At 32.3% G+C, this 10,563-nt stretch overlaps 1 protein-coding gene and 1 long non-coding RNA gene across 2 annotated transcripts in view; one reads left to right on the plus strand and one right to left on the minus strand.

Moving 5' to 3' along the window:
- The first annotated feature begins 2,624 nt into the window (after positions 1–2,624).
- LOC106336730 (fe(3+)-Zn(2+) purple acid phosphatase 12-like) lies at positions 2,625–5,275 on the plus strand. The gene is made up of 8 exons (XM_013775660.1): positions 2,625–2,831; positions 2,965–3,379; positions 3,616–3,727; positions 3,808–4,037; positions 4,104–4,242; positions 4,343–4,563; positions 4,655–4,776; positions 4,855–5,275. Exons 1-8 carry the CDS (start codon positions 2,707–2,709, stop codon positions 5,069–5,071), a joined length of 1,581 nt encoding a protein of 526 aa, XP_013631114.1. The 5' UTR covers positions 2,625–2,706; the 3' UTR covers positions 5,072–5,275.
- A 4,510-nt stretch (positions 5,276–9,785) lies between these two features.
- The window catches only part of LOC106341226, a 2,093-nt gene continuing 1,315 nt past the window's right edge, over positions 9,786–10,563 (minus strand). The window contains exons 3-4 of the long non-coding RNA XR_001269585.1: positions 9,993–10,150; positions 9,786–9,895 (exon numbers count right to left, since the gene is read on the minus strand). This is a non-coding gene — a long non-coding RNA (uncharacterized LOC106341226). The remainder of the gene's footprint in view (positions 9,896–9,992; positions 10,151–10,563) is intronic.

Consider the following 10,563-nt stretch of genomic DNA (forward strand, 5'->3'; position numbering starts at 1 on the left):
ATGGGTTAGAGAGATTAAGTGTGATTAGGTTAGAACTAAGATGTTTTAGTGTAGATCATTCTTAATCCTTGCTAGTAGAGTATTCATAATGCTTCTTCTGAGTTAGCTACTCAAAAGTTGACCTTTAGGCATTTTCCACCCAGAAGGTGTTTGATGAAATGCCTGAGACAACTCTTCTAAGCTTTTAGCATATTTTACCGAAGACATTTGTTGTTAGAAGTGCTAAGATAGCCTTTAGACTTGCTAGTAATGATTGCTTTCATATTGTTCAACCAAAGACATTTGTTGTTTGAAATGTGTTAGTAAATGAACATTCATCTAGACATAGAGCTTGTTTAGAACTGTGTCTAAGCTTAAGGTTGATAGTTTGATTGTTCGTTTTGCCATCCTTAGTTCGAAACTTGATCACCCGAGGTCTAATTCCTATGCCCATGAGTTCTCTTTTCCCTTAGTTAAGAAAGTCGTTTCATTTATCGTTTTTATTATTCTGCAACTGCATTAGCGTTAATCGTTAGTTTAGAAAATCTTTTTAATCATCGATTGCACTTAGATTAAGCAAAATCTCTTAGAATTGGTTCGATAATCTATTATAGTACATCATTTGTTTTAGGAGCCTCGAAAACTCTTAGCATCAGCTCTCCAAGCGCGAGATACGATTGATATTGACCATCCCATAGAACACTCTTATCAATATCTCGAGCAATTGAATTGTTCCGCACACTCTCCACATCAAACGTAATATTACTGAAACCACGCTTGAGCTTGAGCATAGAGATTTGTTGTAAAAGGAGCCGGTACAGTGGCCAATGCGAGGGACTAGAAATTGCCACAATGACCTCTCAATGATATTTTTATTTAGTTCTGAACAATTATTTATCGAAAAATTAATAAATATTTATTTTACATTAAATTTAATATTTATCAAGTGTTTATTGAGAAAATTTAATTTTTATAAATTAATAATGTTTATATTATTTTATTAAATTATAGAGTAATTAGCTTAACTATATTATAATATTTTTAAAATGGTTTATTTTAAAAAATATTGTCTTTAATATTTACTAGATTTTATATATTTGCACTTATATTTTATATTATATTTATTTAGTGGTTTGCGTATTTAATGTTTTCTGTTAAATGTCTAATTTAGATATAAATTTTACAAAATAATATACAAATATTTAAATTGTATAATAATTATAGAATGATTGAATATTGTGTACCAATTCTTGATAATATATTTATACAGGCGTGGTCGGATGGTACATTGGATTAAGAAGATGCTAGACAACTAAAATTTGAAATATGGTCTATTTATGTAAACTATGTATGATCAAAAAATATTTTAAATGATTTGTCTCGCGGTTTTTGGGATCATTTGGGTCTTTAGATTTCGACCATCTTACCTAGGTCTGGGAAAAATTAACGGGAACCAAAAACCAAACCGTCCCGAACCGAAATTATCAGATCCGAAACCGAACTGAAAAACATAATAACCCGAACGGTTTCTATCTTAAAATATTGCGGATACCCGGACCAAACCGGAACTAAATTGATAATCGAATGAGTATTTTTGGGTACCCGAAATATAATACATATTTAAAATATTACTTATATTTAGATTTAAATAACTAAAATATTTAAATTATGTTATAAATCCAAAAATTATTTAATTACTTTTGTACTAAGTACTAAAATATTCAGATTTCATTAGTTATAATTTTTAAATTAAAAAATATTTTATAAACTTTAAAGTTTTTAAAAAAATTAAGTATTTCAAGTATTTTTTGGGTAACTCGAATACTTTTTATTTGGGTAATTCAGGTAGACTGGTCATTTTTAGATACTTTTGGGTAGATTGAGTACAAAAGTAACCAGAACCGAACCGGACCTGATAATTTTTGAGTAGCTACCGGTTCCTGATGTTATTATATGTTCTAAAGCGAAACCAACCGATCCAAACCGATTTTTGGACGGTTCCTGTTTGGTTACCTGAAGTCCAAAACCGAAAAATCCGAAACCCAAATTAATCAAACCGAAACCAAAGCAAAAATCGAATGCCCATGCCTAACCTTACCTAGGAAAATAGTGATAATGATGATGATTGGTAAATGTTTTAGAAATGCTGTAGAATTTTCATTAGTAACCTTTTTTTCTTAAGTATAAAAATATTTTCCAATCATGCTTTACAAAGATTTATAAAACTACAATATTTTTTTATTTTAGAAAACAAAATACATAGAACACTTATGTATTGGCTTTAGAAAATTTACAAGTAAATAATTAAATCTCCTCATATCTACAACTGAAATTCTTCCCAAAAATTTATACAGTTACTTTGCTCAAAAAATAAATGAATTAATGAGTTACAACAAAAAAAAAAATAACGTTAATTCTACAATAAAATATATAAAGGTACGGCTCTTTCCGATCAATCCAAATAAACTAATCAAAGGCCCTATTTCAAGTTTTCAACATTAATAAACGTGCCACATCAGTTTATATTTTTCGACAAGTTTTCGGAAAAGGCAACTAAATATAAATAAAATAAAACTTGATAAAAAGGAGTCGAATATCCCCTGTAGTTCCCCTGATAATTATAAAATCAATGTCTGTCACTTCTAGACAAGTCAATTTAATTTCCCTGACCGGAAAATCCAAAGCACGGTCGTGGTCTCGGATTCAGAAAAAGAAAAGAGAGAGAAGATGAGTTCAAGATCTGACCTTACAATCATGCGTGTTTGCTTCATAATCTTCTTGCTTGGAGTTCTTGTTGAGCTATGTGATGGAGGGATTACCAGTGGATATGTTAGAAGCAGGGGCGGACGCAGGTAGTAACTAGGTGTGGCATGTGCCCACACTGTTTTTTTTTTGTTTTTTTCCTTAATAACTAATGTTTAATTTATTTAAGTGCCCTGGATCAAAATATTTGTTATATATGTGCATGCCCATATTAAACAAAAGGCTGGATCCGCCCCTGGGACTACTTAGAGGAAGTGATTTACCTGACGACATGCCATTAGACAGCGATGTCTTTTTACCTGACGACAGGCCATTACACAGCGATGTCTTTTTACCTGATAAAAAAAAAAAAGACAGCTATGTCTTTGTACCAGACGACATGCCATTAGACAGCGATGTCTTTAAAGTTCCCCCCGGTCCTAACACTCCCCAACAGGTTCATATAACGCAAGGTAACCATGAAGGCAATGGAGTGATTATTTCATGGGTGACTCCTTCTGCTCCCGGTTCTAACACAGTTCGCTATTGGTCTGAGAATGGAAAATCGAAGAAGCTAGCAGAAGCAACCATGAACACCTACCGTTTCTTCAATTATACATCTGGTTACATCCACCACTGCCTCATTGATGATTTGGAAGTAAGTCTTTAACAACTTGTTTGTTGTATTTAGTTACAGGTTTTTATTTGTTTTTATTTAAATGGCTCGGTGTACATAATACCTGCGAGAGGTAGTAGATAGAATAAACAGTCAGAGAATAATCAAATAAATATAGTTAGGTCGTTGGTTAATATAACTGCATCTTATGTATCTTATGTTTGATTTTTTCTATTTATAAAATCTATTTTGTATTTGATTCTATATGAGTGTTGCAGTTTGATATGAAATACTACTATGAAATTGGGAGTAGGAAGTGGCAGAGGCGATTCTGGTTCTTTACTCCGCCTAAACCTGGTCCTGACGTACCTTACACCTTTGGCTTAATTGGTATCAACTTGTGTCTTTGGTAGATTCATATTTTCTGTTGTGACCTTAGATATTTAATTTATTTCTAATACAATATCCAGGGGATCTAGGACAAACATATGATTCAAATCGAACGTTAAGCCATTATGAGATGAATCCGGGAAAAGGACAGGCTGTTTTGTTCCTAGGAGACTTGTCTTATGCGGATCTTTACCCTTTGCACGACAACAACAGATGGGATACTTGGGGAAGATTTGTTGAGAGAAGTGTTGCTTATCAACCTTGGATATGGACTGCAGGAAACCACGAAATCGACTATGCTCCTGAAATTGTAAGACTTTGAATGAATACCCTTGTTGGTTTCTCGAAATGGAACTTGACTTTTTTGCTTTTGCAGGGTGAAACAGAACCATTCAAGCCTTTTACGAATCGGTATCATACGCCGTACAAGGCATCGGGAAGTATCTCTCCATTGTGGTATTCCATCAAGAGGGCTTCAGCTTATATTATTGTTATGTCTTGTTACTCATCTTACGGTAATAATGACTAGAGAGAAGAAATGCACTTTAAGAAAGATAAACTATATTATTGGTTGGCTTTTCTTTAAAGACTTTTTTAATCTGATGGATTAATTAGGGGTATACACTCCTCAGTACAAATGGCTACGAAAGGAGTTCCAAAGAGTAAACCGAAAAGAGACTCCATGGCTGATAGTCTTAGTACATTGCCCCTTTTACCATAGCTATGAGCGTCATTACATGGAAGGTGAAACAATGAGGGTCATGTACGAGCCGTGGTTCGTCAAGTCCAAGGTCGATGTCGTGTTTGCAGGCCATGTTCATGCCTATGAGAGATCGGTAAAAAAATTAAATTTAGTCCTCCCCAGTAGTATTAATCTACCCTTGTATCTCCACTGCCTCCAAGTGATCATCAAGTACACTAACGCAGGAACGTGTTTCTAACATTGCCTACAACATTGTCAATGGATTGTGTGAGCCAATATCGGATGAGTCGGCTCCGGTGTACATAACCATCGGGGACGGAGGAAACGCAGAAGGCTTGCTTACTGAGTAATTTTTTACCATATTAGCTAGCTGTACAAAGACTTTCTATGTTTCTGATGAATGACTTGGTTCTTCTTATCGTAGCATGATGCAGCCACAGCCGAGCTTCTCTGCCTTCCGAGAACCTAGCTTTGGGCACGGGTTGCTGGATATCAAAAACAGGACTCATGCCTACTTCAGCTGGAATCGGAACGATGATGGGTCTTCCGAGGAAGCGGATTCTGTGTGGTTGCTTAATCGGTTTTGGGGAGCTCCAAAGAATATTTCCCTGGGTTTTGGTTGCCTCCCGAACACAAATTGATCTATGCTAAACGATGGAACCAAATGTGAGAGTTTATCAGGTTCTTTGACGTTTTCGTTTCGCAAGGTTGTCCTTTTATAAACAAATCACTAAGAAAGTAAGAAGATGATATCTACAAGATAGTAAGTGCTATAATAAAGATAAGATAGTAAAAGTGTAATAAAAAGTCAAGCAATGATGATAAATAAAACTCGTTTGAAATTATCTGGAGTGGCGCGTTGTATATTGAAGTTTCATAAAACTTTATTTAATAGAAATTGTAATTATGAACTTGTCTTTGCAAAAAATGAAATCTAAGCTCGTCTTTACAAAATTTAATGGAACTTCTTTCGAGACGATAGATTTTGAAGTTTCATAAAACTTTATTTAATAGAAATTATAATTATATCAATAATTTATGTAGAGAAAAAAACAAAAATAGCACTAAATCAAGTTTATGTTCCCAGACTAGCACTCAAGGTCAAAAGTCACAAAAATAGCACTTAATGTTTTATCAAAAGTCACAAACTTAGGGTTTAGAGTTAAAGGGTGAGGTTTAGGATTTAGGATTTAGGGTTTAGGGTTTAGAGTTTAGGGTTTAGGGTTTAGGGTTTAAAGTTTAGGGTTTAGGGTTTAGAGTTTAGGGTTTAGGGTTTAGGGTTTAGGGTTTAGGGTTTAGGGTTTAGGGTTTAGGGTTTAGAGTTTAGGGTTTAGGGTTTAGAGGTTAGAAATGAAGTTTTGGGGATAAGATTTCAAATATTGAAAAATAAAAAAATTAAAATTTTCAAAGGATAAACTTAGAAAGGTGCTATTTTGGTCATTTTAGTTTTTGAGTGCTATTTTTGTGATATAAACTTAGAAATGTGCTATTTTGGAAATTCGACCATTTATGTATTTTCAATTTTATATAATTCTGATCATGAGCGAAAGCGGATAGGCTGTGATTCTAGGAAGAAAGTTCACGATGGGGTATTAGTCAATCGTGTGTGCATTTGCGGTAAATCGAGACGATTGTGAAAAAAAACCCAAAGAATCAGGTATATTGGTCGATGGTCATGAGTTTGAGTGCGATCGCTAGTCACGATCATCGAGATGGATAAACCTCAAGGTCAAGATAGTAATTCAGATCAAGTCTGGTGCGAGAAACAATTGGATTGTATATGCTAGGCGAGTCATGGTTCATGAGTGGATTCACGATGAGCATGACTCAAGATGTTGGTAAGCATAGGGCTGAGAAGACAAGCAGGGGCGGACCCAAAAATTTGTTTAAATATGCGGCATAAATGTTATAAACATAAAATACAAAGATATTTTTTAATATTAAGCATGTAAACATTATGTAAAACAAGTTAAATAAAGGTATTTAAAACAAATTTTAAACTGAATTTTTAACAAATAAAAAGAGAGAGTGGAGTACATACTACACCTTACTTTTACATGGGTCCGCCCCTAAAAACAAGCCGAAACAGAGTGACTGTGAGGCTGAGTTATTGGACTGGAGTGTTTGAGTAGGGGTTATTGGTTGTTGTAGTTTAATGGATTTGGAAGTCCGAACTAAATCTAGTGTTATTTGTTCTATGATTTTCAAATCTGTATTAAAATCATGTGTTATTGGTTTAATGATTCATAAATTTTATATCAAATCAAATGTTATTCAATCGTACGGATTTACTAATATATTTGATTTCATAATGGATTTGTTTGGATTTTTTAGTTAAAAATACAAAGACTCGAATCCGAAGGAAAACTTCTGGATTTGCATATTTTACTTGGATTTATAAATACTATATGGATTTCCAAATCAATCAAAATATATAAACCAATAACACCTCATCAGTATTGAATTGTTCCACACACTCTCCATATCAAACGTAATATTTGCTGAAACCAAGCTTGAGCTTGAGCATAGGGATTTGTTGTATAAGGAACCGGTACCGTGGCCAATGCGAGGGACTAGAAATTGCCTCAATGACCTCTCAATGATATTTTTATTTAGTTCTGAACAATTATTTATCAAAATTAATAAATATTTATTTTATAGAAAATTTAATATCTATCGAGCGTTTATGAGAAAAAATATTTTTGTAATTAATGATGTTACAATATATTATTTTATTAAATTATAGAGTAATAAGTTTAAATATATTATATTTTGGATTAAAAATTTTAAAATGATTTATTTTAAAATTAATAAAAAAATTTATAGTCTTTAATATTTAATAAATTTTTTATATTTGCACAAATATTTTATATTAGATTTATTTAGTGGTTTAGAATTTTCCGTTTTCTGTTAAATGTGTGATTTAGATATAAATTTATAAAATAATATTTTAATATTTAAATTTTATAATAATTGAATATTGTGTACAAATTCTTGATAACTAGGTGATTTTTCCGTGCTCATGCACAGATACTAAAATATTTATAAAGTAAATAAATTATAATGATTTATTTTAATTTTAAATAATTTTATAATTTGAATTGTAATTAATTAATATGTTATTGGCTTTAAATAATATTATGTTATTTTAATTATACATATGATTTTGGATATATAATATCTATTATGTTTGGTTATTATTTAGATATATTAATGGATAACATATATTTTTCCGGGTCAACCTTAATATGTTTGTCCTATAGATTAAAAACCTGATTATTTTTTATTTGCACTTAATTTTATTCTTGTCTTAGATCGTAAATATATTTAGTAAGACTATTTATTATTTGATATATGTTGTTTTGAGAATAAAATAGTAAAAATAAACTAAAGTGTTAGATCGATTCAAAATTACATAAATGAATATAACAATGATAGTCTTTTGAAATCTCATGCATGTATATATATACTAGGGGTGTGCCGGCGCTACGCGCCAGAATTTTATACAATAATTTACTTTATATTTTTGAACAATTTTTGTATTTTAGTAAAAAAATATTTAGCAGACATATGAAGGTATTTTATTGTATTTCAGTTTCTGCATTATTGGTTTTGAAATTATTTTAAAATAATCAAAATTTGAATGTATGTATAAAAATATTTTATTTTTTCTAAAATGGAAATTTTGACATTTATTAATCTTCATTGCTTTTGACAAATTTTTAAATTGGATTTTATTTTCCTAACTTTTAGAAGGATATAGACATAGATATTAAGTTGTGGCATATCATTTAATTCACGATTATCCTTTCAAAATTTTAAAAGTGGATTTGTTTTATGCCAATGAATATGAAATGCAGTATAAACAAAGTAAAATTATTAATCACATGTACTAATACTACAATATCAGCAAAAGTTTCATTTGAATCGAGACTAATATAAAGAATATTTTATTTGTTTCATTTGTCAGAACATAGTTTCAAACAACATATACATGTGTAATTTAATATATTCCAATTTCAGTTAGCTGAATTTTTTGGCTGAAGACTGAATTTTTTGGCTGAAGACTAAAATATATGAAGCATATTTTACTTATATCATTTGATAGAACGTAGTTTTACATCTTCTATGAAAATAATGACTGATTTAAAAGTGTAATATCTGAATTATTTATTATTTGAATGTAAAAAATTGGTTTAAGGACAAATTATGTTGTCCCAGGGATCATGGCATAAATTCCTCAGCCTTACAGAAAGTATGTAAGAACTGACATGTACATGTCTTACAGCTTATCAGTAAGAAGTTCATATTTTCTGTTTATGTTTGTATGGACTGTCGTTGTTTTTGAGATTGTGATCATTTAATCGATAACGTACGTTTGTTATTATAGATTAATAGTTTTGTTATTTCAAACTTGTCATCTTCACAATATTTGTCATGCGGAGGTCATGATTTGTTCACGGATTAATTTGCCTTAGATATTTCATTTCAACTAAAAGAAGACATGTTTAGTAAATAACTTTTGTTAATAGTCAAAACATCCACCACTGCATTGAAGTTAATATAGAATAGATAAAGTCGGTAAAGCTTTGTGCGATAAGAAACTTAAAGGACATATTTAGTAAATAAATTTCTTTAATAGTCAAAACATCCACCACTACATTGAGTTTAAATAACATAGAAAAAGAGTTGCAAAAGCTTTTCACGATAAGAAAATAAAAGGAAGACATTAAAACAGAAGAAAATGTAGTGGGGATTTGTGTTTTCGAGGTGGAGCTATGCCAGGCGTGCCTTCTTCTTTCCATTCTCATTTGGACCAACCACCTGCTTGGTTGATGCCGGACGCCCGCCTCCAGGTACAACAGTTGAGGATGGTTGATGTTTGGCATTTGTATTCACTTCGAGTTCATCTGACTCACCATATGGTAGCTCAACATCAGTCTTCTTGTCACCAGCAGAGACCTTAGATGCTACTGGATTCTCTCTGGGCATATCATCATCAGTACCATGGTCACCTCCCTGTTCAGAATGCAGTAATGCTCATGAATATATTCTTTAGGAAAAATATATTAAGACAGTATGAGGTACCAATATTAATAACAAATTCTGGGAGAGGTGCGTCCTGACGCTCAGAAATGATACGGGAAATGGTGAAGGTTTGGTGTTTGTGAGTGAAATTGAACTCTACTAACTTGAGCTGGAAGATGAAGGTCTTACCTACAATATCAGCAATAAACTCTGGGAGTTCGTTGTCCACATGAGCTTTGACACCTACACACAATATTTTTAGAAAAAACAAACATAGGAGGAAGAGTATTATGTAATGCTAAATGGCTGAATATATGCATACCAAAATATGGTCGGCTTCAGCAGCTTGAATGTTGGTTAACTTAGTCATCTCCACATCAAAAGCCACAAAGAAAGTTTCATCCGTCTGGTCTGAGACAGACAGCTCAACTTGATACCTGTAGAAATGGAATATATGTTAAAATTATATTAGTGTAAGGGAATATATGGGGGTAGAATACAATATTTGGATGAGCATGGCTATTAGAGCGTTACCTGAGAACGCCTACAGCGCTGGTATTATCACATACGATGCATGTGAAAGAAGAAATTTATCTCTGAAGTTTCTTTGAACATGTTGAACAACCTATATAGCGCCATTCTTATTCTGTCTGGATACCAGTAACTTTGATGGTGCAGAGAATCTCAATTATCTGTCATCAGTAAGAGGACTATAACAATTAGCATCAACAATTTCAGGATTAAATAATGATTTATGTAACTTTGACCCGTGGCTCAGATGTGAGAACACATTGGTTAAGCTCAGATTAGAGGTTCTATTTTCTAGGCATGAAGCAGCTTTGATGAAGAGCCAGTCTGGTTTGAGACATCCCCAAATAACTTTAAGAGAATAAATGTGGCAACACAGAAAACATAAGATGGAATCATATGGCAAAATATTTATGTCCAGTCGGTGCTGGTTGTCTAATATTAGTATTATAGTCACTTAGACCATCCGGATTAGCGGTTTATAACAGGTTTGTGGGCTCGAAATTTTAGGCCCGGTGGATTTAAAAAAGAGAAAAATGCGATTAGTTTGATGAACCGGGCCTTGCGCATGAACCCG

Source organism: Brassica oleracea, chromosome C4 (genome assembly GCF_000695525.1).
Source record: "Brassica oleracea var. oleracea cultivar TO1000 chromosome C4, BOL, whole genome shotgun sequence".
Lineage (NCBI taxonomy): Eukaryota > Viridiplantae > Streptophyta > Magnoliopsida > Brassicales > Brassicaceae > Brassica > Brassica oleracea.